Below are 27,868 nucleotides of genomic sequence, written 5' to 3'. Positions count from 1 at the left end.
TTGGCAGTTGTAGTTCCTTCTGTTTCTGTACAAGAGGCCATTGGCGTTTTCCCATAAGTGATAGCACTGAATCTGCAGCTCTAAGGCTCCATGTATGCTCTGTGGACTCTGTCTTCTCTCAGCATACTTGCCTCCGCGTGGCTTCCTTCCGGAAGCCTGTGTTCTCCAGTACCAGGTCAGCTGGCTACCAGCAAACCCCAGACCCACATCTTTGAGTTTAGACATCCCCAGTGGGGAGAGATCCTTCCATGGTCATCTGTTGAGTTTCCAGAGATGCTGCGCGGTCCTCCTTATGTTGTGTACACATCCTGGCACTTGCCATCATGGCCACAGTGATGCACACTTTGACTGTCCGGGAGCAGACTCACTCGTGCTCCACAGAGGACACATTGTTTGACAAGCCACTAGGACTCCACGTGGAAGGAGGACAAGAACATGCTAGGTAGACAGCTGTCGCTGCTCACTCGGGGAATTGTGGGGATAGTGTTGCGATCTGCACAACACAAGCCGTGGGGAGGCGAGGGAGGCGGCGAGGGTTAAACTATAATAAAGAGACAGAGACTCATATACAGTGAAATCACAGAGGACCAAGGGATTCGCAGCCTCAAGAGACTGGAGCCCCAAATCGGGTCACTGACAGTATTTATTGATTACAAACAATGAACATCACATGATCAGAGGCAGGGTCTGTGAAACTCTTATACCATTTCAAAAAAATGATTTCAGTACCCAATTATTTATCCCAAAGCAGCTGAAGCATGTCATCCCAAGATGACTAAGGTGCGGTTCGCACCACCCTGGGGGAGAGAGCCTCTCGCGGTGAAACTGTCCCATGAGCTGAGCAGAAAGAGCTAGATCTTATCCTCTAATGGGCCTCTCTCACAATAAGGTGAGAGGGAGTAGCAGAGGCAAGCAGCAGCTTCCCACAAGAACAGGAGGAAGGAGGGGCAAGGCTCCCTCCTATTATTTCTTATAACAGCTCACTGGGGTCGCTACTGTCCCGTCTGGTGTGAGTTGTCCCTCCCGAGAGGAATCTTACTCGTCATTGACCGCAGACCCTTCTCTTGAAGACCAGATGGAGAGACTCAGGCTACTATAAACTCAACCCCAGAGAGGCACAGTCCCACAACTTCTTCTTTCCTTAGGGAAAGGTTGGGGGGGACAAACGGCTAGGCTGCTGTGTGACCACAGGATATGTCTTGGGATGATTCATGTCAAGACACTTCCCAATCGGGAAGTTCTGTGCAGATATGAGAGCCGTTCGTCAAGGTCAGATGACAGTAAGGTCCTCAGTGGGTGTGTCAGTGGTTGGTTCTCCTCATTATAACAGAGGGGCCGGTAGTCACTGCTCCCCACGTGCCAGCTGCTCAGTAGTGGGGGATACACTTCCTGATGCAGAGGGGAGGGGCGGTATCATGTACCTCCAGAGAGGTTCCAAACATGAGCAGTCCCTCAGATTCACCCGCCTCCCACTCCACATGTGCTGGGAAATGAGCAGAGTGGGGCTGAGTGCACCTGAGCAGAGGCATTGCCCTGCGCTCACTGGTGAAGGTCACCTTGTGAGTGGCAGAGCCGCCAATGGGATGACACCCTGTCCTGCTGGCCCGTGGGGTGCGGCGCACTGAGTCAGCAAGGCTGATTCGTAGTCTTAACATATTTTCAGTGACTGTGGACTCATGAAGGCGATACTGTGGTTGGTCCCGTTTAATAAACAACTCTGGAAATGTGTCTAATGGACTGAAAAGATGAAAGAGGCTTCTTAAATGTTATTGTCAAATCTCAGGGCTGGAACTTTTCCTAACACGAGACAGTTAGGTTCTCACTGGGTTATATTCTTAATAGTGGTGGGTTTTGAGAATAGAGAACCTGCAGTTGGCATTGGAGGTGTAAGTTCTGATAGGACAGTGTGGGCTGTGTCCTCCTGTCCTCCGAGTCCCTGAGTTCTGAGTTGGGCTCCCTAGTGGTCTGAGAAGCTTCTCAAGAGTAGAGCGGTCGTTAGGAATCATTTCAACATTGTCAGACTCTTCAGACCAGTAAGAACGCTCAGGTACTCATTTTCATTTGTCTTTCTTAAAAGTTAGCGTCAGAATAAGCCAAAGAGAGAAGTAGCACCTGTAGAGGTAGCTGACCTTTCAGGACTACGTTGTAAGGAAACTTCCTGGAGGCGTGTCACTCAGACCTGGGCAGCTTGCCTTTGGGAGCGGAGCCTGTGTGTGGGGAGACTCGCTTTGGAGGTGGACACTGCCCACCTGTGCAGATGGCTAACACGTGTTTCTCCCACTTCCAGTTACGTGGTGAGCTCGGGTCTTGTCGACAAGCTGTGCGGCTGCTTCCTGTCGGTGCAAGGCCCCGTAGATGAGAGCCCCAGGACGGCCGCGCTCCTGCAGCACGCCGCTGGCCTCTTACAGGGAGCCTGCACGCTGTGCTTCGCTGTCACCAGGAGGTGAGTGAGCGTCTTCCTGATGGCTGTTTGCACGCGAGGCTTCAAACACCTCTCAAGTATTGCCCTTCTTGGGGTCGTTTCATGGGGATGCAGGTGATCGTCTTGGCCTCTCTCTCTCTCTCTCTCTCCCTCCCTCCCTCCCTCCCTCCCTCCCACTCCTGTCCTTATTGGTTTCCCATATTGAGATTTGTCTTATATTCCTCATTTTCCCTGGCTACAATCTCCTGTAGGGTCTCTTTTTCTTGTTGGAGTCATAAACTTAACTGGCTTTGCTAGAAGAGACCTTAGAGGTCACCTATCCCGCTTCCACTGAGATCCAAAGGGATCAAGTGATTCTCTTTGCGTCAGCGAGTCAGTAGCAGAGCCTAGATCAAATCAGGCCAGGCCCTCAGCACACCACAGCACCGCCTCCACTGCCCGGCCACATGCACGTGCTTTCAGGGACAGCCGCCGAGGTTTGTTTATTTCTGCTTTGTCCCTTTTTTGGCGGTATCTCCCTGAACCGGGGAAGGAGGCCGTCCAACAGCGATGGGTCCCTGAACACACACATGACCCATGGCCATGACTGTGGCCAGTGTGCCAGGGACTGCTGCTAGCCTGCTTGGCACTTGGGACCCGCCCCCCTCGTGGACTGTCCTCAAAAGAATCGTTCTCCAGGAGGTGCAGAGTTAGCCCTGTCACCAAGTAAGAACCATTGCAATTGTGACTGCGGTTGTGACAGGAACAGGCCATCCCCCCCACACCACCCCGAGCTGTGATTTCTGGCAATGTTGAAAGGGTGTTCCATGAAACCATTTTCTCACAATGACGTTCTCAGTGGCACTGCATGCACCTTACTCTGTTAGGGATCTGTGAAGACTAAAAGAAATTACTGGAAACCTGTAAAGCCCACCTGCTTAAGGAAGCATCACCCACCCACAGAACAGCAGCGACTGTACCCAGTGCCCTTGAGGGCAGGGAGCGTGACGCCCAGGCGCAGGTGCACTTCCTGTCTCAGACACTGGCCCGTTTCCTGGACGACTGACACTGAGCATCGGGCAGGCCAAGCGTGGCCTGTGCTCAGTGTTCCAGTTGGTCTGCTACCTTCTGGAAATGTAGGCAGAACCTCCCTTCCCGTGAGGCGATGCGCACTTGGGAAGTGCTCGCTGGTGGGTCTGTGACCAGTAGTGGCACAGTGCAGAGGCTGGCAGCCTCGGGGTGTTGTCACCCGCCAGCTGGGAGGCTGCTGTGGTGCCCGGCTGGCTCCTGTGCAAGTCCCTTCGCCCAGGACACCCCTCTGACACTGGCTCCTTTGTGTTCACGGCATTTGAAACCTGCCAGCATGGCACGTCTTTGTCACCTGTACTCTTTCCTCAGATCCAGGTAAGTGTCACACACATCAGCATTTCTGTATGTGGTATACACTTCGTGGGCCTCACCTGTCACCTACACACAGATTCAGTCGCTTAGGAAGAAGTGGAAGGGTCGTTCGTCACCACTCGTTTTCATAGGGAAAGCACCTCAGCCAAACTAGCTTGACTTAGGCCCCAAGCTGTCTCCGTCCTACATAATTGACTTTATATTATTTAAAAGGTGGGGCGTAGCTTTCCTTTCCTTGAAGACTTTCTCAGTTACATCTACGGAAAAAGGGTCCTCTTGAACTCACAGTACACCCTTGTTCAGTGCGTTGAACAAGCGTGTGCCCTGTGCCAGACACCAAGGCAAGCCAGCACCAAAGACACTGCCCTCGGGGAGGCCGAGTCTGGGGTGGCTCTGAGTCTGGTTGGTACTCTCACTGCCACCACGTAACGGTTGCAGCGGAGAAAATGCATAGAGATGGCAGGGAAGGTTCCACAGGCTGACTCTGCCAGGAGCTGGGCGGGCAAGTGACAGAGAAGTCGCTGGAGAAAGGGAGCATCATGCATGCTCTTTCCCGGTGCCTGTGGCCTCTTGGATTTCTCTGCCTGAGGGCTCTTTCTGGACCCAAAGCTGTTTGCTAGAATCAGGGGCATTGCCACTTCTAGCAGTGACCCTCGGCTCCGCGAACCCTCAGTGGGGCAGTCCTGAGGTGTGTTCTCGGGGATGGGCCCCCATGCTGTCCTGGTCACTACCCCATCCTTGATTGGCTTCTCTCCTAAACTATGCCCCTTCTCCACTTCCTCACAAATAAACCACTTGCACCCATTTCCCCGTAGCAGTGTCTGCTTTGCGGCCAACCCAGACCAGGGGATGGGGACGTCCAAGCCACTGTCTGCTGCAGTTTGATGTGGCTGCACAGTAGGGTCGTGCGAGGGGCGGCATGAGGCGGCATGTTCCATGAGGCCCTAAGTGCAAGCTCCTGGGAGGCAGAAAGGGACACGCAGCTAGAGCTGTGGAAGCCCCGGAAATTGTTTCAGGGGGAGTGACCGGATAAGCGGTCACCCCCTGTAAAGCATGCAGTAAATGCAGCCCCTGAGCTGGGGCCACAAGGGACAGTGGAGGCTGTTACATGAAGCAGGAAGAATGGCCTGTGGGGACACTGGGAAGAGAGAGGAGCACGTGCGCTGCAGGGAGAGCAAATGGAGGGCAGGGACCTAGAGCTGCTGAGGTGAAAGGAAGGAGGAATCTGGAATGACTCCCGCGTCTCTGACTTGAAGTTTTAGAGTGGTGCGTGGCATAGGGAACGTAAGCAGTTTTCCGCTGAGGAAATAGGCGTTTGTGCCTAGACGTGCCAAAGCATTACCCAGGAGACCAAAGTCTGTGTACAGTCATGTGTGCAAAGGGAGCAGTGTAATTGCTCCTGTGCGTGGATACAGCTGGCCTTTAAGTCAACGGTGAACTCGTGGTGGTTTTTAAGAATCCCAACATAATTTCCATCTCCAACCTCAGGTACTCAGCCAGTTTCTAATACAAAAGCAGATTATGCTAGAAAATGCTGCAGGCAGATTCCTGGCTTATTTTCCTGGGAAATTCGTAGTGGTCAGGATAAGCCACGTTTCTGACACGCGATGAGAGGAATGGAGTGATTGCTGGTCTTCCTTCTGTCATCCTTCTGGCTCCCCAGCATTCACTGCCCACCACAGAGCACAGGGCGTGGCTTTTACCTCCGCAGACTGGCTCACCTCTAATATTTACAGAGCACTTCATAGTACTTCCCGTTCTCTGGAAATTCTATTTCTGAGCTGTGGACTACAGTGGCTGAAAGACTCGGTTAGTGTGTTACATGGTTTCTGCACAAGGCCACAGCCACGGCCAGTGGCTGCTGTGACACTGGAGTGATGGACACTGTGCCTGTTTGGGACAAGCCAGCCAGAGCTCTGTCCAAGCAGGCTGTCCTCAAAGGCTTGTTGTGACCAGCAGGACTAGAGACAGAGAAGAGCCCAGAGCCCCCCTTAGAGAATTAAATCCCCTAAGTGGCAGTGCAGGGCTCTGAGTAAACACTGCCTGTGTCGTCCCGCCCGCCCGCCTGCCTGCGGTGCCCTGGTGGCCCGGCCGTGGCCCTGAGGATGCAGCAGGCCTGCCTGCCTGCTCCCTGTTCTGCCCTGAATCTCCAGTGTGCGCCCGGATCTCCTGGAAGACAGTGTGGGTGTCAGAATGGATGCTCCTAATTTCACTTCAGTGTGGGGCAGAAAAACACTGATTGAATTTTGTTTTACCCAGCTTGGTATTAAACAATGAACTTGCATTTCTTTAAGTAAAAATTAAAATTGTGATCTTCTCATAAAAGGATTGATTTTATGGTAAGGGTACTCCAGAATTTTAATATGGGAATTGTCCACAAACCATAATGCTTAATCACTTAAACAGGATTGAGCAATCTGTAACAGGACTTTCAAAAGTGCCTGTTTGACCTTTCCTGTTACCAGTTTTCCGTTCTTGGTCCTGCAAGAAGAGAAAAGGATAATTTTCCAATCTCAGGGCTCCCACCACCGTTAATTGGCTGAGGCTCACCAGGCCCCCCCAGATGCTGGCTCCTTGGTGGCACTGAGAGGCTCCAAACAAGAATGAGTGATTATAAATTGCAGCCAGCACTCAATCAGCACTCATTTCCTGGGCTCATAGCTCCCCCCGGCTCTTTGCCAAGGGCCCAGAAGCAGTGGATCCACAGGAGAAGTTCCCAGCAGAAAAAGGAGCTTGTGAAACTGACTGATTCTGATTCGTTGCTGAAGACTGTTCTGGGTCTGGGGCATGTCTGCCCACACAAAGGGGAGTTTCACTGCACTGCATTTGTGGTTTTCCTTTGCGGACCCATACGCTGCACCAAGAAAGTGGGCTCTAGCGAAGGTCCCAGGGAAGCTCTGTCACGAGAAGCTAAGAATGATCTGTCATTACTTATGTGCACGTACCGGAGTGCCGCGCGAGTGCTTAAGGGTGCCGAGCACCGTTTGTTCAAGCAGAGGGAAACTCTGCTTGCCTGCCGGAAGTAGTCACTCATGACACAAGTGTGTATGTGGTACTTACTCTGTGTCAGGCCCCACACTGGGCTTGGGACAAAGCACGGATGACTCAGACTGTGTCCTGTCCTCGAGGGCCTGGTGAGCATGGGAAGGACATGTGCACAGATACCCACACGTGTGCCAGACCGCTGCAGGCGGTGGACGCCCATGGGAAGCAGCTGGCACTCTGCCTGGCCACGTCATTACGTCACCACCGTGGGCTTCAGAGGATAGATGTGTCTTAGCCGAAGGTATTAGCTGTTTTCTATTGCAGCTGGAACTTAACCTGGTCCTTGGAAGGTAGAGAGGGTTGGGACTTTTAGAGTTGAGGACAAGGTCAAGAAAAAAAAGCACAAAGACACGAAGCAGAAGAATACGGAGAATGGGTGGGGTACTTACTTCAGCTGTGTTCTGAGATGTCAGATGTGGTGTCTGGTTCATCCCAGACTGTTAGGAGATTCGAATAAGAAAATCACGTGGGGACTACGTAACATCGTTTGCTGAGACGTGGTGCGAAGCCTTTGATTGGGATACGGACGTGCTGAGAGCCTTCTTCCGGTATCGTTGAAGACTGTGTTACAAGAGGAGGTGGCTAGGAGAAGGCACCATTACCAGTCACCGGGGCTAGCGGCACACGGAAGGGAAAAGGAGTGGTTTTCGGATCCTCTCACAGCCTCTCTCTGTGTGTGGGACCAGCCTCCAGATGCCGTCATCTCTGGCTCATCCATCTCTCTTCCTCGTACCCCAGATCTCATCTGCTGTCGCGTTCGTCGCCGGGGAGGAGCCATCAAATCACCATTCAGGTTTGAATCTCTTCAGTAACCTCGTCCAGACTGTCTTTGAACATCTGCACTGACAGGGAGCTCACTGCTGACAAGGGAGCCTCTGCTGTCGCTGGTCACTTCCAGTGCCTGAGACGCCACTTGCAGCGGTTGCAGCGGCACGCAGAGCGTCTGCGCCACGCCCCGCCCTCTTGCAGTCTCCGCCCACCCCGTGCTCTGCTCTGCTTTGCTCCTTGTCCCACTTGCTCTGGCTGCATAACAAGTTGCCCCCAAATCTAGTGACGCTGAACAACAATCTGTCAGTGTTGCCGATCGTTTGTGTGAGGACTTCCCTGAAGCTAAAGACCGTGGCTTCTCTTGTTCACGGCGTCTGCCTCAGTTGGAAGATCTGAGGGCTGCAGGTTGGAACCATTTGAGTGCTGTTCACACGGGACTGTGGTTCGAGCTGGCTGGTACCTGGGGACGTCCTCATGCGGCCTTTGCATAGCAGCAGGTTCCAGGAAGGATCCTGACAGCTGAGAGCCAGGAGGAGCCCATAGCGCCTTGCACGACCTGGCTCAGACGTCACGCAGCATCACCTCCACTCCGCTGTCCTCACGGCCACTGCAGAGGGAGGAGAAGCAGACTTCACCTTTTTGTGGGCCGTGCAGAGGCTGGAGAGCAGTGCATGGGGCCTGGAGCCTCGCTGTGGTTGTGTCTGGAAATCCTACCTGCTGCGTTTTCCCGAACAGAAATGTGTTCCCAGGATTCTGCCCTCTCTATAGGCCCCTGTTCGGTGCTGTCACCCTGTCTCGGCATCGTCTCTGTAACTCCTAAATCTCTTGTTGTCATTAGCCACTGGCCTTGGACAAGAGACTTGCTGTCTGTCTGGGAGATGAGGCTGAAGTAAGTGGAATAGGGTGAGGCAGCTACCGGAAGTAACATCTGCTGAGCCGTTTACGGGCCCGGGCGAGGCATCCCACTCGAGTGCTCCCAGCCGCCCTGTGCCCACTGTGCGAGGGGGCACAGCAGCCTCTGTCCACGCCACTCAGATCTGGAAAGTGAGAGGGATTCCGGTACAGGAGCCTCTGGGCTGTCCGTGTTTGCGACTTTGCAAATGCTGGTATAGAGACTTCCAAAGGTGCCTCCCAGTTGGTAATAAAGCCTCGGTCAGCTTACAGGGACAGAAAGATGACCTCTCGGTCGCTGTAATTCACATTGTGTGTCTCCGACGTGCTAGGCCAGAGCAGGGCATGTCCAGGGCCAGATCATGGGCCGAAGTTTAGGAGCAGCCGTCAGTGACCGAGCACTCCCGCGGGACGAGCTAATGGAGGGAGGATGGTCAGTGTATGTCCGGCTGACCAGGCCACGGGCTGCAGGTCATGTCCAGGGTACGCGTGCAGCTGGGCTCCCTCGGGGGCAGGTTCGCCAGGGCAAGCCCGTGTGTGCCGTTGTGCTGGGGAGCACAGCAGCGTTGGGGTGGGGGGCAGGGTTACAGACCTGGGTGCAGTTCCTGCTCCCCCGGCTCTGACCAGTGGCAGGTTCGTCAGCTTTTCCAAGCCTGCTCCCCTCACGGTGTACAAGTGAGTTTGAAAATTCTTCCCTCACAGGGTTGGACAGGGCAGGGGCAGACAGGGACGAACACATGCGTCCCCAGGACCTCTTGCCTAAGGTACTATTTTTTATGAACAGGTATTATACCTACCATGTTCCACAAAGATTTGACATGGCTTACAGAAGTACAGACATTTTTTTTTTTAAGATGAAAAATTAGAACAAAAGAAAAGAAATAGAAAAACAAAAATCAGGTCGGAAGCAAGTAAAGCGAGACACAGACCATGCTGATGGTGAGACAGTTCCTCTTGGAATTCCCGTTGCCCAGTCCTGCCAGGAACTTAGGTTTAATACATCAGGCTCTGCGCTCATGGCCTTCATTCACAGTGGGCCATCCCCCCTGACTGCCTTACTCAGGATTCTAGCCATCCGAGCTGATTGTAAGACCAGTTCAGGAGTTCTGGTGACACCTTGGTTTTGGACCAGTGGGACCTGTTTTGGATTTCTCACTCCAGGACTATTGTGGTGGGAATTGATTCCAGCAGCTGCGAACCTGGCGCCACACCCACCTGCCCCTACAGACCGTGACCTTCTCTAGGACAGGTGCCATCCCAAGTGGCCAGTGTTCCCCGAGGCCGGGTACATGGCTTTTCTGATAGAGAGCATCTGGCCAGTCTTCCTGCCCCTGTGCTCACCTCAAAGCCTGATGACTGGTGAGATGGGTGGACACAGCTCAGCCTTCCCACATACCCCAGGACATACGAGCCCGACGCTGAGCTGCGTCTGAGGGACGGCCACTTCTCCTGAGCTGTACAGTTCATCCAGCCCTGGGAGAAACAGTGACTCAGCGCACTTCTCCCACCGCTGTGCACAGCTTGGAGGGGGGTTGTCTGGGTCCAGAGGCTAAAACGGGACGTCCATACAAGGTGCCTCAGGGACTCCAGGTCTACAGGCGTGAAGACAGCCAAAATCCATGGAGCTACAAGAGCAGTCTAGAAGATCACCAGCATGGAAGGAGAGCCCAGTGAGTGTCCAAGCCTGAAATCTGGAGCCCAGGGAGACGAGAGCAAACAAGCCAGGAGCAAACGGGGTTGCTGTGTCTGGGACCGGCACTGCTGTTCTGGGGGCCAGCTAAGGCCTGGGACCTATGTGGTTTACAACCAAAGGTGGAACGGATGGATGGCACTTGATACGTGTCCACACAAATCGCTACGTTTTTCTGCCCAGCTATGCTCTCCTTTAATGCAGAGCAGGGTTTTCAGGTGCTGTGCAGGAGTACTGATGGCTGGGTAGCTTTTCCTAATCGAATCTAGCTTGTAATGAACAGAGATGCATATACCACTAAGATCCCCAGTCCTAGAGACCAAACAAAAAACACGTTAAAATCCGGTAAAATTGAGACGATCTCGGAGTATAGTATACAAAATTTCAGATCTGATTTTTCCTATCTTCCATGTATTTTTAAAAGAAAACTATAACCCATGCCTGATATGAATAAGGCCTTTTACTTTTTTATTATAAACATTCAGGCTGAAAGTGATTATAACTGACAGTTAAGACCAACAGAAGCCAGTGGCCTGTTCGTGGACAAATTATCTGTATTTCAGACTAAATCAAAAGTAAACATTCTCTAGAGTCCCTTCAAAACTGCATTAGTCCCGTGGATGCCAAATGCATCAGACAGCCCCCACCCCCACCCCGTGTAGTCCAGGGGCTCACTTGAAAATGAATGGTCTCTTCCATGAAGCGGTGTTATATGCACTTGGAAATGTTTCCATCTTCGTCTGGGTTCTTGAATGCTTATTTCATTGATTTCTCTGAATCAGCATCTTTGTTTGTTTCATCAGGAGAATATTGCTGAAGGTCCTGGTATGTGCTGCTTTATAATCTGGGATCAGTATTTTCCTAAATAATGGGGGGGGGGACTATTCTGATGCTTCTTTTTTTATTCTTTTGAAGAAGTCATAGCAGTGAATTCATGTCAGTCATGTAAGAAATGCTTGGAAAGAGGAAGTATTCCAAAGTGTTTACATGATACAGCTGATTTCCTGAATATCTGCATTTTGAGTGTGCTGATAATCAGTGTAAAACCAGCACAGGGAGCAAGGGGTCAGCCTCCTGAACCACACAGCAACAAAACTGTTGTCAGCAGCAGTGATGTCACTCATCCCCAAGGTTCTGAAAGCCTATTGGGAAGCAGCTTTAGGGAGAAATGTCTTGTGACTTGTCACTGCTTCTAAAAGGCAGCCAGTGCTAAATAAACACAGACCCCTTTTTGGAACCTATATAATAAACTCAGACACATTAATTTCTAGCCACGTCTCCAGTCAGGGTCTGACCCCTCACTCTTAATAGCTGTAGTGGAAGGAAGGAAGGGCCAACTTCCATTAGCTAACAGAGTGTGTAAGGGTTCAGATGTGCCTAGAAGCAAATAAATACTACTTCCTAACTTTTTGTTTTTACTGAGTCCCAGGAGTCGAAGTGTCTCTCCACGATGACACGAGATTACATTACAGTCTCTCAGAACTTTGGTTTAAAGTGTTCAGTTCATCCCAAGATTTGCCTAACAGAGGTTTGGGGAGAAAAGATGAGGTCCCTTCCTGTTTGGCCTGGCCGTTCAGGTCCTTGGCCAAAGCACTGCCGTAAAGAGTCCCAAGTCCTAGACGCTCCGCCCGCCCTTCCACCAGCACGATGGCGTGACCTAAGGCTCTCACTGCACGGCTCTGGGTCTGAGTGACTTCGTGTCTGTGTGCACGAGGGAGAACAGTGCCTTCTCTGCCAACTGTGACAGAGTAGGCGTGGGGGGTGGGGAGCTCTAAATACACTCGGCACACCTGCACAGACACCAGGGGACAGTATCTCACAAGTGAGCTGCTTCCTTAAGAAGATGGCAAGGTGTACAGTGTCCTCTGACATTCTTAGCGAGTCCAGAGATAGTGCACATTCAGGAAATAATTGCTCGGGTGGTTATGAATAAAATGACTTTTATACAGCTAGCAAATTAAAGTGAATAAAATAATCCCTTTGGGAAAAACAAGTTTTGAATTAGAAAACTAGACAAGATCTAGAAACTTGCCAGCCAGGTCTTCCCAAATTCTTATTTAATTAGTGGTGTCTCTTGAGTGTTTCTGGGCAAGTTAATGAGATGAGCATTGATCTTTAATGCTTCTCTCCCATTCCAGATTCCAGCTGAAAGGGACAACAAAAAAGTAGGGGGGACCTGCATTCGGGTTACAAATCGGAAAGGGTGTCGTCGCAGGCCAGAAACATAAACATTTCCACTCAGTATTTGCAGATCGTGCCAGGTTAAAGAAAGACACTAAGCAGAGACTCGTAATTTCCTGAGAAAAAGCTGTCCCATGGCGGAAGGCGACTGGCCCACTTGGAACAGCACTGAGGGGCCAGACCATGGGTACAGAGGTTAAACCGAGTGGCTACAGCCGCCGCAGAGCTTACATTTTCACAGATTCAAACCCAGTGGAGAAAAAGTGAGGGCTTCTTTCCAAGTATTTTAACAGAAGAATCTCCTTCCATCCCATTAGCTTCGACTATGACACGTGCCACCCCTGGACCCCCTGAATGGTCAAGGGAAGTGAATCGTGCCGCTTCCCTGAGGTGTTCTCCCTGAGCTGAGTGGGTAGGGAAGGCCCGCCTGGAACCTGCGGGTTTGGAGAAGAGAGGGGAGATTCCTCAGAGAGCGATCTGGGTGTGCTTTCTAGAAGAAACGGTGAACGGATGCTTGGCGACCATGTATGCTAACGCTGTGTCTCGGTCAGCGGTGCTCTGCTCAGCCTGAGCTCAGGAGTGAGGTGCGTGGGCACAGCCCTGGCTTTGCTGCTGGTCTCAGGCATCAGCTGCCTTCTTGTCCTCTGCACCCACCCTGTGCTCAGCGGGTCCCTGGGGAGTAAGTAGCGTGGAGCTCGGCCGGCACCTGCTTGTGCTGGGGGTCGGCCCCACAGTCCCTCCCACCAGTGCTCCCTGGTGATGGAGCTGTGTGTGCCTTCCCGCGCCACGCGGTGGAAATGTCCCTCCACCCCCAGCCCCCAGCAGAGCAGCACAGCACTTGCTTCTCAAGGCCGCATGCTCTCCTGGGAGCTGCCCCCACCCCCCATGAAGATCCCTTTGTTTGTCAGGAAGAAAGCTGTGCCACTTTTGATCTCTGCTTCCGGCAGCTCTCGTGGACCTGGTCCACTTTGCCCGGACCTGGACTCTAAATGGTAGGGCTACCAAGGCTGCAAGGGGCAGTGTGGCCCTGGCTGCCAACTGAGGCTGCCACCAGGGCTGCCCGTGCAGTCGGAGGGGAGGGTGGCTTCATCCACGCCTGGAGGGCCGTGTTACCTTGTTGTGCAGCTCCCACGTTTTGCTTTAAACGGTCTGCTTGTCTGGTTCCATTGGACCTGTAAAAACGCCGACATCCTTAAAGCCGATTTAAAGCATGGAATGTTTCTTTGGCAGGCCATACAGCATATTTGACAGTAATCGCCAGGATCCCACGGGCCTGACAGCGGCTCTTCAGGCCACAGACCTCGCCGGAGTCCTGCACATGCTGTACTGCGTCCTCTTCCACGGCAGCATCTCAGAGCCCGGCACTGCCAGCCTCAAGGAGAGCTACCCTCAGAGCACGGTCCAAGTGGCCATTCAGACTTTGCGCTTCTTCAACAGCTTCGCAGCTCTCGACCTGCCTGCCTTTCAGGTACCAGGCGTCCAGAGTGGTGTTGTTAAGCAGCCCGGAGCGGGTCCTCTTGTGGCCATGGTGGGAGGTTCTGCCTCTGGGTTGGGCCTCAGGACAAAGCTGCGATGAAGGGAGTCACTGTACACGCCATTTGTCAGGCTCCTGTTGCTGGGAACTGAATCATGTCCCTGCATGTGTTCCTCGTGTATTCTCGTGACTACCCTGCAGAGTGTGACTGCGCCCGTTTTACAGGTGGAAAAGCTGGCAGTTCAGTAATCTGCCCAGGGTCACATGTTGCTGAGCCAGTACCCCAGGACCCGTGATTCTTGGGCCCCAAAGCCTGTACCACTCTACTACTCAGGCATCTCCTGTCCTGACTTCTTTAGAGAAAGGCGTTAGCATCACATCAGCCTTTACTTGTTGTGGAAAGTAATGGCTTCTTGTATAAACAGAACCAAAATTAGATAACTTGTTTTGATCAATGTGATTTTGGCGGGATGACTTCACTGATTTATGTTCAGCCCAAAGTGCCTGTATAGTTAAATGTGGAAACCCCTATACATTTTTTTAGTAAAGAAAGAAAAAAACACCAGACTGACTGCTACTAACAGGTTTTTTTCACGTAGGAAATTTAATTTTCAAAAACACTGAGCCTTTGGAACGGAACAAGCCCCAAGGAGTAGAGTTTCTCTTTCAGTTTATTACCTGTCAAGTGATTTCATTAGAAAAGGAACAGACTTGGCAGATGATGAGCCCATAATTCAGGTGAATTGCTTTGCTAAGATGGAAAAAGGTTATAGAGAAACAAATGTACGAAGGTGGTGGTCTTTGGCTACCCGAGACGGAAGCAGCACTTCCGGTTTGTAGCTGATGACAGGTGTGCAGTGACTGTCCCGTCGTTCTCTTCACAGCAGGAAGGCAGTGACTTGGTTGTCATTGGATTCAGGGCCTTTTCACTGTTTGAATCAGTTCACCCATCATGACAACAGAAGTATCTTCCTGAGGATCTAATGCTTTTCAGCTCGCAAGGCCACTGACCAGCCATCGGTGGTGACTGGTGACTGCACGGTGTGTGAGGTTCTGAGAGGTCATGGCCACACCTGAAACAGGAGACGCCGCTGGTTCTTGTCTGGGCCGCACACGACATCTGTGTTTGATGGCGGCCCGAGCCCACAGTGCTGTCTGGAAACAATCCTCAGAATATGGGGACCAGCAGCCCATCATCTGGGTCCAACTAGAGCGACTTCCTTCTGTCAGCAGGGATTATGGGAAGCAAGGACCTACAAGCTGTCTCTGAGCTTGTGGTGTCATGGGTCCGAGGACAAGGACCCGGTGAAGCTGCTGTGCTGTGCTGCTCATAAGCTGACCTGTGCCCTGAGTCGGCTGTTCCCCTGCATGTCAGGGAGCCCAGGCCCCTGTGTCCCCGCCACCGCACACTCACTGGAGCACCCCTGAGCTCCAGCCAGCCCTGCTCCCCGGGTGGCCTTTAAGCACAATGGCCAATGATGTTAGAACAACCAAAAGCTCATTTCTGGAGCCCTTTCGGCCAAACTAAGATAAAAAGCAAGACTTCTCATCTCCAGCTCCCATGTCCAGCTCAAGACGTGTACCTGACTTGAGCCACTTTTGCCAAAAGCAGCAGGAGAAACGCCAGGGTAACTCAGGAGTGCCCAGGCGGTGCCCTGCCTCCCACGTGGAATGTCCTTTCTTGGCTGGTCCCTGACGGTTCCCCCGTGTCCTGTCCTGTCCTTCGTGCAGCTCCATGTTTCTCCTCATTCTTTTCTTTCTTTCGTCTCTCTTCTGGCCCATCTTCTTTCATTTTAGTCAGCTCTGCCATCGTGTCCTCATTCTCCCTGCAGATGTTGTTCCCTTTTCCCCTTCACCAGTACATGGCCGGGAGAACCTGCAGGGACTTCCCTCCAGGCTGCCGTCCTTTCCGTCCCGAGGTCCAGCACAGGTTTTCCTCGTGCTCCTCATCAGCAGGGGTAGGGACCCAGCTGCCCACAGTTTGTAGCGTCAGGCCTTTTAACATGTGCCTTCCCTTCCCTGTGTGACGTGGCTTCTCAAGATGTTGTGGTGTCTGGGTTCTGAGTGGGAGGTCCTAAGAGGAAGCTTCCAGAAAACCAGTGTTCCAAGAGAGTCACACAAGCCTCAGTGGGCATGTTCTGACACGTCAGCCGTGCTCTGTTGGTTACGTCAGATCCAAGGGGAGCAGACAGATCCACCTGTCGATGGGGGACTGGCAGGGGTTTAGAGGCACTTCTTTTGAACCACCGCACTCTGTTTAACAAGCGAAAGTAAAACATCTGTCCACGCCAGCATCACTCTTGATGGTGGACATCTGACCAAGCAGGTAACGCTCAGGAACACACAGCTCAAATACACAGTATTTGCACTGTAAAGTGCCTGGTGACTTTGGAAGAAAGATGGCTAGAGACAACCCATGTTCTAGTTCATCAAAACCACTCATCAAATGTGAGATTTTTAGGAACCGTTTACAAAGGACAGGAAAAGAGACTTTCGGTATAGCATGGGTCTGACCTCAGAAGAATCTGGGAGACAATCAACGAATTCCCTGGGAGGCTCCAAGGAGCGGAAGAGGAACGCTGAAGTGAGATCCATAGTCCTACCCGCTGAAGTGTGGGTCTCAGTGCCTCATGAATGCAGAGCCGTCACGGTGGCGTCCTCACCGCACCTCTGCATCTGGACTCAGACGGACCTGAGCCTGGCCGTCGTACTGCCGAGTCAGACGACCTCAGACTAGTCCTTTGAACCCTGCAGACTCAGATTCTCATCTATAAAATAGAGCTGAAAGACACCTAACTCACAGTCTGGGGATTACTTGACATCACGTGCAGGCACGCTACTAGCTAGCACATAGTAGGCCCTTGTGAAAAGTGGACTGCCTCCGCTTCTGAAAATGAGGGGTCTCCCCGAGCTGTCTGGCAGGTGTTGAGTGCCGCGCCCTGTCCCTGCCTGAGAGGCCATAGGCCTGTGTACTTGTGTGGGAGCGCTGGTCGGGTGGTGGTGACCAAGGCTCCCATTGGAATATCTGCCTAGCTGGTCCATCCCGTTGTGTACTAACAGGGCCGTCAGAGCATTGTCCCTTTAACAGTCTGATTTAGCTGGATTCATGCTGGCCCTGGTGGCCCTGACATCCTGGACATTGTATATTGCAAACTCTGACAGCTTTTACAATGGAAGGTGTCCCGAGAAACAAATCACTGCACTGACTTGGCAATTAATTCTGGCTAAAAGGGAATATAGTTTCTTTGAAAAATTGGTTTAATTTTTATATTCAAACTTACATGCCCCTTGACCTGCTCCTATCAGTGAAGGTTAAACAGAGGGCACTGGGTCACAGCATGCTGGACGCAGCTAATTAAATAAGGGCTGAGCTGAGAAGGTGTCACTTGATTTAAAGGAGCAGGGCCCTGCTGAAGTCTCTGGGGCTGGGAAAACATTTTGTCTCAGGCAGTGAAACTGAGCCAGGGACCTGGAACTGAGCAGCAATTTTGCTTTATCGGCGCCCACCAAAGCAGCTGGTTTGCTTGCTGTTGGGTGGCTTGAATCCACTGCAACCTACAAGCTGTCGCGCGTGACCGGTTCTGGCCAAGACTCCAGATCCAGGGATGCATTTGAAAGGGGCCTTTCCCACAGGCCGGCAGTGAGGCTTCCTGCCAGGGTGGGCTCGCCTCTCCCCTTTGCCCTCCTGTCGCTCTGTCTGTCTGACATGTTTATTAAATAGAAGCTTCGGGCTGTACAGACAGACGGGTCTCTCCTCCCGTGTTGACCACCACCGAAAGTCCCGTGCCTGTCTGCAGAAGGGACCCCAGAAGCCTCATAGTTGGGGGGAGGGCTTCATGGTTTGTTTTAGGGGGTTGGTGATAAAATTATATGTTTCAAGTGTACATTTCTGTAATGCATCATCTATATATAGCATTTTGTCTTTAACATACATGTTTATGTTTAACATACATACATGTTTGGGTCGTTAGGTTTTCATATATTCTTTTGGGAGCCTTGAGGTTATAGAGCTGTTTATCTGAATAACAACTAGTTGTTACTTCTTTCCTATTTGAACGTAGTAAATAATTGGAATTGTATTTTTATCCCTGTGAACAAGAAAATATTTTCTCCTTCAGGAAAAAGGAAAGTATTGGAAGTTAGCTAAATGGTAGATTTACAGGTCAATTTTAGTGTTTTGGTATTTTTCCAGTTTTTTTCCAGTGATACTTTTTGGACAATGAGGAAAAATGACTTCCTAAAAATGGAAGACATGCCCATGCTGTCACTGTGTTGATCTGTGTAGTGCAGGCGTTTGGTCCGCTGTGCTTTCTTTTTGGTCCCCCTGCAGGCTAAACAATGCCTTTGTTATGGCACTTGTTAGCGCAGGAGTCCCTGAACCAAACTGCAGAGGGTGAAGCTGTGGGGCTGCACGTGCTTTCCGGCACCGTGGCAGGAAGCGCACAGGCAGGGTCTTGCTCTGTGCTTGGCTGGGGTTCTGACCGCCCTTGTCTTTGCCAGTCCATTGTAGGGGCAGAGGGCTTGTCCCTGGCATTCCGACACATCGCCAGCTCCCTGCTGAGCCACTGCAGCCACGTCTCCTGTGAAAGCCTCCTTCACGAGGTCATCATCTGTGTGGGCTACTTCACTGTCTGCCACCCGGATAACCAGGTAAGCTGCCCGGAACGTTCCTGAGAGGGGGCGGTGTTGAGAAACACAAGGCAGACTAGCCTGCTGGAACCCATGTGTCCTGCATGCGGCCCAGTACGTCTCCAGGGTGTACCTGTGACTCCCTGTCCCCAGAGGCGTGATCAGCACTGGCTTGGCCCTAGGCCCTCCCCTTCGAGCTGTGACCTGGAAGTGTTTTTCATAAGATAGCCTTCTTAGGTGCACAGAAGCATCTGCTTCCTTCCCACGTGCATCCTGCTGCTCCATTCGTGTGCTTTGGGTGTTGCTGGCATAGATTGCATCTTTGCACTTGGGTCACTTTGTAGATAGTACTAGGGTCGGGTGCTGCCCTCGGCCTCTGCCTGGGTGTGCATGGCTGCCAGCTGGTGCTGGAGGGGCCCTCACAAGGCCTTGACTCACCTAGCGTGGTTTTGCTTTCGATTCTTTTGATTAGTTGGGTTCTGAGCAAGATTTTATTTGTAAATAGGCTTCTGCTGCTTAAGGAAGTTGGAATATCTGTGTTACACATTTTGTGAAAAAAATAATAAAGCACCTTATTTGACTTTATTTTTAAAAACCAGAGTTATGGTGTAATGAACGTATCAGATAGTACTTCCTGACAATCTCATTTATCTAAGGCCTTTGAACAACAGTTAACCCTCACTCTGAGCTTCCTGGTTTGAATTCTAGGCAACGCTCTCACAGGTGTGCTTACTAGGTCCATGAGCCGGCAGCACATTAGACCAGACAGGGAGGTTGTGTGTGGTGGCAGAGCCGAGGACAGGGTGAGAAGCTGCACATTAGAGCTGAAACTGCCCACCTGATGACGAGAAGGAGGACAGGACAAATAGGCAGGCCCAGGCGCTCAAAAATTTCAGCTGTCTGTACTCAAAGGGACACCAAGCTGGCCATTGTATTTCCCAGGTGATGGCTGATGCCCCGGTGCTGATCCTGAGTGAGGATGGAGGCAAATGTGCATTCCATGCACTTCATGTAAGAAGATTCAGTCCTCTAGAAGGACTCGCGTGGCTGAAATATAGGCAGTGTGGACCTTTCCCAAACCTCGTGTCACACGTGGAAGAGCTCCCCATTCTTAGGCCCTGTGGCTGGAAGGACGAGCCCGTCTCACCTCCTGCCGTGCTCACCCCTAGCCAGCGCCCCAGGTCCTGGTGCTTGCTTCTTCCGACGGGCCAGGCCCAGCAGGTTCACGAGCCTTTCCAAGCTGCTTGGGGAAGGACAGTGGAGGGAAATCTGTGTGCTTTTTTTTTCTTCGTGTGTATCCATTCAATCTGCTAACATTTTACTTCCCTTTAAAAGTCTGTTTTTATTTTCCTGATTACAAAAGTGTCTCTTCATCAGGAAAAAAGATAGGCAAGTGTAAAGAAGATGGGGTTAGTTATTCCTGATCTCACCATCTGAGATGTCCACTGTGACCGTTTCGGCGGGTTCCCTTGCAGTCTCTTTTCTAGGAATATGTTCTTGTTTATTGAGCTATAATTGACAAAAACACTGCAGGAGTTTAAGTATGCAGTATGATGATTTGCTATATGTATGCATTGTGAAATGGTTACTACAGTACGTTTCATTTCACACCTGTCACCTCACATAGTTAAAATGTTTTCTTGTGATGGGAACTTGTAAGATCTACTATCTTGTGTACAATAGAATGTGGTTCTTTTTAGTCACCATGCTGTATATGACATGTCCAGAATTATCTTAGGAGGTTGTACCTATGTTGACCACCCCCGCCCCTCTGTGAACATTTTTACTTAGCTGAGACCATCTTGTACGTACTCTCATTTCCTGCTTCATACTCTTAACCTTACATCAGAATCCTTCTTTGTGAACACCATGTTTAAGTCTTACGTAGACAGCCCGTGGTGTACACAACAGCTTCCTGTTTTATGTTTGAAGTTGTTTACCATATTATCATGCCACTGTCTGCTGTACTTGTGCAGAGGTGAGTGATTAAGAGGTGAGTGATTTGCCTGTGTGCAGTACCTTGCTGCGTACAGTTCTACAGCAAACAGTTCTGTCGACCTTGAAAATACATATCCAATTACTTTACCACCAAAGTGGGCTTCCACAGGAATAGCAGAGAATTGCAATTTGGGATAAGCTTACTATAGCAAAAGAAACTCTAGGCAAGTCCAACAAACAAAGGAGAGGAACCTTACTTTATAGGAAAAAAGGGAAGAGGCTGGGAGGGGGTGCTTTCACCCCCAGTCCATTGGAGGCCAGTGGGAGTTCCGGGTGGGGCTGGCTTCTCATTGGCTAAGTGTAGTGGTCTCTCATTGGCTGGGCTTGTTCCTGGGTGAGGAGAAAATCTTCCTTCCTCCTGCTGGTGCAGCAAAGTGGAGAGGCTTCTTGCCCCAAAGGCAAGGTCTGTGATTGATGCTTCTTCCTGTCTGTGTCTGTAATTGACATTGGGTGGTAGCGGTCAAGAGCTCCCCCTTCAGGCCTCCCGACTCAATTTCAAATGAGGTTTCCTTCATTCATTGTCACAGCGCCTTTAGTACTTCCTTGTCTAGGGATGGTTTGAAACTGCTGAAAGCATCTCTGTGTGATGAGTTGCTGAATCAGCATTGTGTGGGCTTTCAGACAGCTTTCCGGTTGCTGCTGGATCACAGACTAATCCTCTCCATAGATAAAGCACTGAGTACCTCTGAGCTCCCCATGGTGATGGGACATGAGCTCGGAGGACCGGTAGGTGGACGTGGCTTGTTAGAATCTACTTGGACCGGATGGCAAAGTAATGAGTGGGTGTGATGGGACAAGAAAGCACCGCCGAAGTGGGCCATGAGAGTGCCACGCCATGCAAGGAGGAGATAGAGGGAGGCCCTGTGGCTTCTCAGCAGGAAGGAGATGTGGTGGGGCTTGGGGACAGCTGTGCAGAGGTGAGCTCGCTGTCAGGAAGAAGGCCAGTAATCGCGGGACACCGAGACTGCCAGGAGGCACTGGACCTGGAGCATGCTCCCAGGCTTCTCCCATCTGCTATCTCTCGGGCCCAGGGGCTCTTCGAGGAGGTTCCATGGAAAGGAGTTAGTCCTGCCTCACAGACAGGTAAGCAATTGGGCCTCAGAGACCCAGAGCGGCCCCTGAGATGATGTACGAACCCTGACAGACCAGGACTAGAACCCAGGTCTTGCAAACCCCACCTTGGTGCCCGTCTCATTTCATTTCATTTCACGTTTCTTAAGGAAACTCTATGTGTCACAGGCCTTGTGCTGTGATCTCTGAAGAGCGTCTTGGGCAGGGGCCGGGCGTACAGAGGACACCGCCCCTTTACCCAGACAGCACATGGAGAAGCTGCTGTTCTGCAGCTCTGGGTGCTGAGTGAGAAGCTTCTGGGACACACCTGCTTGCTGGACCCAGGAGGCTTGTAAGTAAGGGCTGGCGATGAACCCATGCGTGTGTTCCAGCCTAACAAAGAGAAGGCCTGGATTCTACCCAGCTCTGTCACTAGCCATGTGGCCTTAGAGAAATCCCTGCCCTCTGGGGCTTGAGCGTTGTGAGTCTACAGAAAGGTAGATTGGTTCCGGAAATGGGTCACGGGGCTGGTTACACAATATTGCGAATGTATGTACTGCCACTGAATTGTAGGCTTATAAGCGGCTGAAAATGTAAGTTTTATGTTTATATGTTTTATCACAACTTTGCAAAGATCTTAAAAAGTGGTTTCTACTAGATAGTCTCTCCCCTATGAGCTCTAAGTCTGTGATGCTTCAAAGGCTGAGATTGGAACAGCCAATGGCGCGTTCCAGTCTCACGGAACTCCAGGCCGTCTTGTGCTGCAGTGGATTGTGTGGGTACCAGCTGGCTTCGTGAACTGCCTGCCCATTCTGTGGCCTCAGAGAGCTGGAGTAGCCCCTGAGATGACGTACGAACTCTAACAGACCAGGACGAGATCCCACAAAGGGGAGCACACCTTGGCTCCCCTGTGCTAACAGGAGAGACCCATCACTAGGCACTCGTAGGCACAGGTGACAGGTGACCTGTTAGGGGCCCTGCTCTGCAATGCCATCTCTAGCCACACTTATTTCACCCACACAGAGGGCTGTGCCTGTGTGCTCGTGGCTGGAGCTGGCAAAGGGAACAGCCTCGAGCTTGTGACGTTGATGGTGGCTTGTGCACCACAGAACTGGGCGTTTTCTGTAACTGCTGACTGTTTATTTCAATTGCCTTTCTACTCCCCAAACCCGATAATTTGCCAAGGGAGTGTTTGTTGAGGGGTGTGGGGCGTGCAGCTGTCAGCTCCCGTCACAGCTTGTCACAGAGTTGTGGCGCCTTCATCTGGGAAGGTCTCTGAGCTAGCGAGTGTGGCTCCATTGCATATCGATGGAGAAGCTGGGCCCAGAGAGGAAGGGATTGCCAAGAAAGAGCTGGCAGGGCCAGCAGTCCAGTTAGTGCCCTTTCCAGCTCACTTCGGTTCTTAGGAAAGGGAATTATTTAACCTGGCTCCACTTGCTCTAAACCAGGAATTTCAGAGGAGCCACTGTGATACGCAGTTCATTTACTGCTTCTGGATTTTTAGTCACAGGTCACGTTGACTTGCGGGGCCTGTCGTCTGCAGGAGAGCCTTTGTTTCCTCCTGTGGCAACAGCTTGTGTCTTGTGAGCCGGTGCTGAGGTCCTTCTGCAGCCTGAGTCCCTCTAGCAGGTGACTTCTGTGCAGAAAGGAGTGGGCTTTGTGTTGGCCCCAGATAGGCTGTTCCCTGGAAGGCCTGAGCCCCGTGACACCAAGGGTGACTTCAGAAGAGAAAGCTGGGCGGTAGAGGTAACGGCCTGTGCTTGATGGGGTCGTCATCTCTTTCCTATAGGGTTTGCGTTTTCGAACTAAAACGTTATTTTGTAAAGGAAAAGCTTCCTCATGTTGTACGGCACTTCCGTGACTCCCTGGTTTCTTCCTCTTGAGTTATTATAATGAGCATAATGAGCCTGTGCTGCCAGCCCTTCCCTTTCTGTGCATTGGACCTTTGGTCCTGAATGTGCTCTGATGATTAAGACCCTCGCGTGACAGACGCACGTGTGTTTCTCCCCGGAGTGTTCATCTCGGGTGGTGACCGATCTCCTGACTCCATTTGGAAAGACCCCATCTAGTCCAGCTCTCAGGGCCCGAGTCCTCTGTGCCAGTTGAAAGGCGGGGTCCCTTTCGCAGACCCTCTGCCATCCAGCTTCTCTGTGGGGAGCCCTGTGTGATCGTGTGACCGCCGGCTCTGCGCTGTAGCGAAGGCTGCTGAAGGCTCCTGGGGGGTCGGTCGACAGGCAGGTCAGTGGACAGTGAGGCTCTGCAAACGAGACTGCCTGAGCTGTGTGACTTGCATTGTCCTGCTTTTGTAATTTGATGACTTGGTAAGAAGACCCAAACACTCACTGACTAAACGTCCCTAAACCCTCTGTTGTACTCACCTCGGACATTGCGTACAGACAGAACCAGGGCTGTGTGCCAGTTGTGTGCCGTCTGGGCTGGGGCTGTCGAGCTGTGTGTGAGTGGCAGCTTGCCAGACCCCGCTGCCGACCTTTGGAACTTTCAGAGGTGGCCTGATTCCTGCTCGGACATTCTTGCTGTACTCGCGGTTTTCCTCAAAGGCAGAGGGCCCCGGGTCACACCCGGAGGTAACCCCAACTCCAGCCACTGCGAGTGGCTCAGAATGGGGTTCCAGCGCTCATGGCCTCTCTGTCCCCCAGTGTTGGCAGCTCATGCTTTAGCTGCCACCCTAGCATTCAGCTGTCTGCATTGTCTCTCTGTGTGACAGATACAGTTCCTTTCATAAAATAAAAGTATATCATGTCTAAGGAAGAGCCTAAGAATTTCAAAAGTACAACTACTTTGGAGTTACTCTCAATATTACAGTGCCAAAGAAAAGGGCGGGTTTTTCCCTAAAAGTAGAACAGTAAATTTCATAATTAAGAAAGACCTCTGCCTAAACATTTCAGACTTAGCGCGGGACCCGGCCTGTGCTACAATGGAGAAACTTGCCAGGTAGCCATTTCAGTTGATTGTATTAAAAGTCACCAATTTCACAGGATCCAAATCAAAGCTCCTTTAATTTGCCTCAGCTCTTTGTTGAATTTAGCACCACACCAGGTAGGTCTTTCACTCCACAAACCACATGCTGGTTAGAAGCAGCTCCTGGCTTGGCCCTGTGGCCGCATTGCCGGGCACCGGCTGGAGGGGCTGGCAGCCCCCGCAGGCAGGCGCTTGTGCCACTGAGCACTGACAGTGGCCAGTGTACTTGTCGTGCCTGAGAAAGGACAGCTGCTCCTGATTCCTGACGTAACCCCCAGAACCTCTGCTGTGGCAGGTACAGCAATAGTACAGGGGCCCTGACGCGCTCCATATCCTGAGGCAGCCTGCAGTGGAGGTTTGCCTTGACCTTCGGGGGCACTAAAAGTCAGAGGCCACACGGGACCACCTCAGAGGCTCTGAGGTGGGTGGGCTTGGACATCTCGGCTCTGTCCTAGCTCGGGACTGGAGTCCCCTCCCAGAACGCTGGGTGTCCTTTGCCTCATCTCCAAAGTGCAGGCCTTGATCACACTGGTTCCCAGGTGGTTGTGCGGCTGGAGGGCCCGTGTGGAGCCAAATCCGTGGTGCCCCCCGAGGGCAGCTGCTGCTGTTTGCCCTGCCCGTGGCCGTGGTGCCCCCCGAGGGCAGCTGCTGCTGTTTGCCCCGTGGCCGTGGCCGTCATCTCCAGGCAGTAATCCCAGCCGCTTCAGCCTGGTGACCTGAAGGAAACGGCTCGTGCACATACATTGACCTTCCTTCAGCTGTCTTCTCAGTGTCTCGGTTTGGGGGAGTCAGATACAGAACTGGCCTGAAATCTAACAGGAAAATGTGGGCGTTGAGAGCTACCCACAGCTCCGTCTCAGCTGGAGGGTAAATCCCTGGGACCCCACTGGGCTTCAGCAGTGGCTGGGTGACCAAGAACAGGAGCGGGGTCATATGAGGGCTTGTGGAGCACACGGTGACATGGGGTTAGTCACGCCCTTCTGAGCCCCTTCCTGAGACTGGGCAGCAGAACAGAAGGTACACGAGGGAAGCTGAGCACCTCTTCCCAGGGCGCCGAACCCCGGCCCTCGGAATGAGGACGGAGGACCCTGTGTCAGGCCAGCGCTGCACAAAGCATAGCCATCCTCTGCCTGTCTGCACATCGTCTGCTGGGGTTTCAGACGTCCCCAAGGGAGTGAGGCCAAAAGGGCTGTTTCACCAAAGGTTATCTTCTGGCCAGGGGTACATCTGATGTTTTCTGGGCCTGCCCTCCTCTCGAGCCTTTTCCATGAATCAGTGACGTAAACTATGAAGGCTCAGTCTGTAATGACAGAGAAAATACCTCTCCTGGGATATGAAATTGTATGTAAGGCCCTCAGGGGCCACAAAAAGCCCATCACCGTGGAACAGTTAGCAGTTGGGTGCTGGGTGCTGGGTGCTGTCCTGGCGCCCAGCCGTGTGGTCCTGGACACGCACCCCCGGTAAGGAGAACTTGCCTTCCAGCCTGTAGAGAGTTAGGCTGCGTCCTCTGGGCCCATCTGGCTCTGACAGAGGAGGAGCACGTGCATCGAAGAGGCAGTGGGAGGTCCTGGCCAGACCAGCACACATGGGTACACGTCATCGTTCTCAGTTCTAAGTGCAGAAAGCCCAGTTCTCCTCTCTCCTCACACTGGTCTCTTGCCTGTTCCACACACACCGTGCACACCTCCCACCTCAAGCCTGGTCCTGGCTGCTTTCTACCTGGACTGCTCTTCCCTCAGGAATCGGCGTGGTTGGGGGGGCTCCGAGGTTTTTCTCAGAGTGACCCTCCCTGACCACAGTATCTGTAGTCATGTATCAGCCACGGTCACTCTTTCTTCTCTGTCTTGCTGTCTTCTCCTCCATACGTGTATTCCCCGCCCCCACCTGTGTCCCCATGCTGCCCAGCACTGTAGGGTGTCAGTGCCTGGAGAGCTAGCAGAGGCTTTTTCGCCATGGCTTGCGCCGTGCCCCTCACGAGTACTGGGGGAGTGAGTGGTAGCATGCCGAGGTGACACCTCACTCCTTAGGCCAAATCTTAGGCCCCAGATTTTGAAAGATACAGCAATGCTGTTTTTCAGATAGCCCCCCTGAACTAACTGGCTTTTAGCTAAAAATGTAAGTCGTGTCTTTGGCATGGTGTCATTTATCTTTGCATCTATTCTTAGTTTTGTCTTCACTGGAGCCAGTCGTTCCGAGGACCAAAGGCACCTAGTGTTTAATGGGTGGCCAGTGCTGTATTTGAGAAAACAGCCGCATGTGAGGGAAGGCTTCGTGTCCCAGCCCCTCCTCTCACCTGGGTGGTAACCACGGACAGCTCATCCTCAGTGTCCCTTCCCAGCTGGGACAGAGACAGGAAGCCCCACCTCCCAGGGCTGTTGGGAAGACAAACGTCGGCCTTACCTTATGTGACCCTTGGCTATCAGCGTGGGTGCCTTCGGGATCTTTGCTCATCAGGTCGGTGGCATTGTCACAGCAAATCTACTCTGACTTAACTATGATTCTAGGAGCACAGTGCAGGGGAAACCACACTTAAAGACCCCAGAATCACCATGTTCATTTTAATAGCAAGTTTCCTGAGGGCATCTTAAACAATTTTTCTTAAATCTCTTCACATGGTTCCTTTGGGAACACGCACCGTTAGTCTGTCACCAGGTGCTGAACACGTCGGAGAGCCTGTCATAGCGGCAGTCACAGGCTGGGCTTTGCCGGGGGCCGTTGGCACCGTGTCTCCCTAGCGTGATGAGAGGGACGTGGGCTCTGGAGCCAGTTGGGCTGAGTTCTGGTCCCACCTATAGCACCGACTCGCTCTGTGATCCTGGGCAAACCTCTTAGGTCGTGGTGCTCGTTTCTCTTCTGTAAGAAGGGGTGGCCCTGGTCGTCCCTCGTGGGGGGACAGTGCACATCAGTCTGGATCGTGCACGCAGGGAGGACCGTGCTGTCTGGGCTACAACAGGTGTTGTCACTGCAATGTTACTGAAATTGTCATTGTCTACCTGCCCTTCCTGGGAAGAGGACTGGAGTATCCCCTCAGGCAGCTCTGACTCTTGTTTCACCTTACATAGGCATCTCTGCTGGCAGAGCGTGTCCCCACCTGTTGAGACACCGTAGGAAGCTCTGTGTCCCCTGCCTACCGGGGACCCTCCTGTAGGGTTCTCTGGCACAGGGCCATGCCTCGTTGAGCAGGTGGTGGACACATGCTTGTGTGGGAGGCAGTGAGTCGGGGAATGTGCGCTCCCCACCTTGGGCTGCACGTGAGCAGGAAGAGAGACCCCACACCCCCGTAACCCTCTCCTGGATGGGCAAGCACCCAACTGAAAACACGCCAGAGACAACTCTGGTACTCCGAGACCATGTTAGGAGA

At 52.2% G+C, this 27,868-nt stretch overlaps 1 protein-coding gene across 35 annotated transcripts in view; it reads left to right on the top strand.

The window, feature by feature from the left end:
* Positions 1 to 27,868, top strand: part of SCAPER (S-phase cyclin A associated protein in the ER) — a 221,071-nt gene that overhangs the window by 177,587 nt on the left and 15,616 nt on the right. For all 35 annotated transcript variants that reach the window (XM_074318185.1, XM_074318193.1, XM_074318192.1 and 32 more), the window contains 3 exons: positions 2,288 to 2,443; positions 13,608 to 13,845; positions 18,352 to 18,501. In XM_074318185.1, coding sequence (XP_074174286.1) covers positions 2,288 to 2,443; positions 13,608 to 13,845; positions 18,352 to 18,501 — 544 coding nt within the window. The remainder of the gene's footprint in view (positions 1 to 2,287; positions 2,444 to 13,607; positions 13,846 to 18,351; positions 18,502 to 27,868) is intronic.

This window comes from Rhinolophus sinicus, linkage group LG13 (assembly GCF_036562045.2).
Source record: "Rhinolophus sinicus isolate RSC01 linkage group LG13, ASM3656204v1, whole genome shotgun sequence".
Taxonomy (NCBI): domain Eukaryota; kingdom Metazoa; phylum Chordata; class Mammalia; order Chiroptera; family Rhinolophidae; genus Rhinolophus; species Rhinolophus sinicus.
Note: the sequence above shows the minus strand (reverse complement) of the source record. Positions and strands in the feature narration are given on the sequence as shown.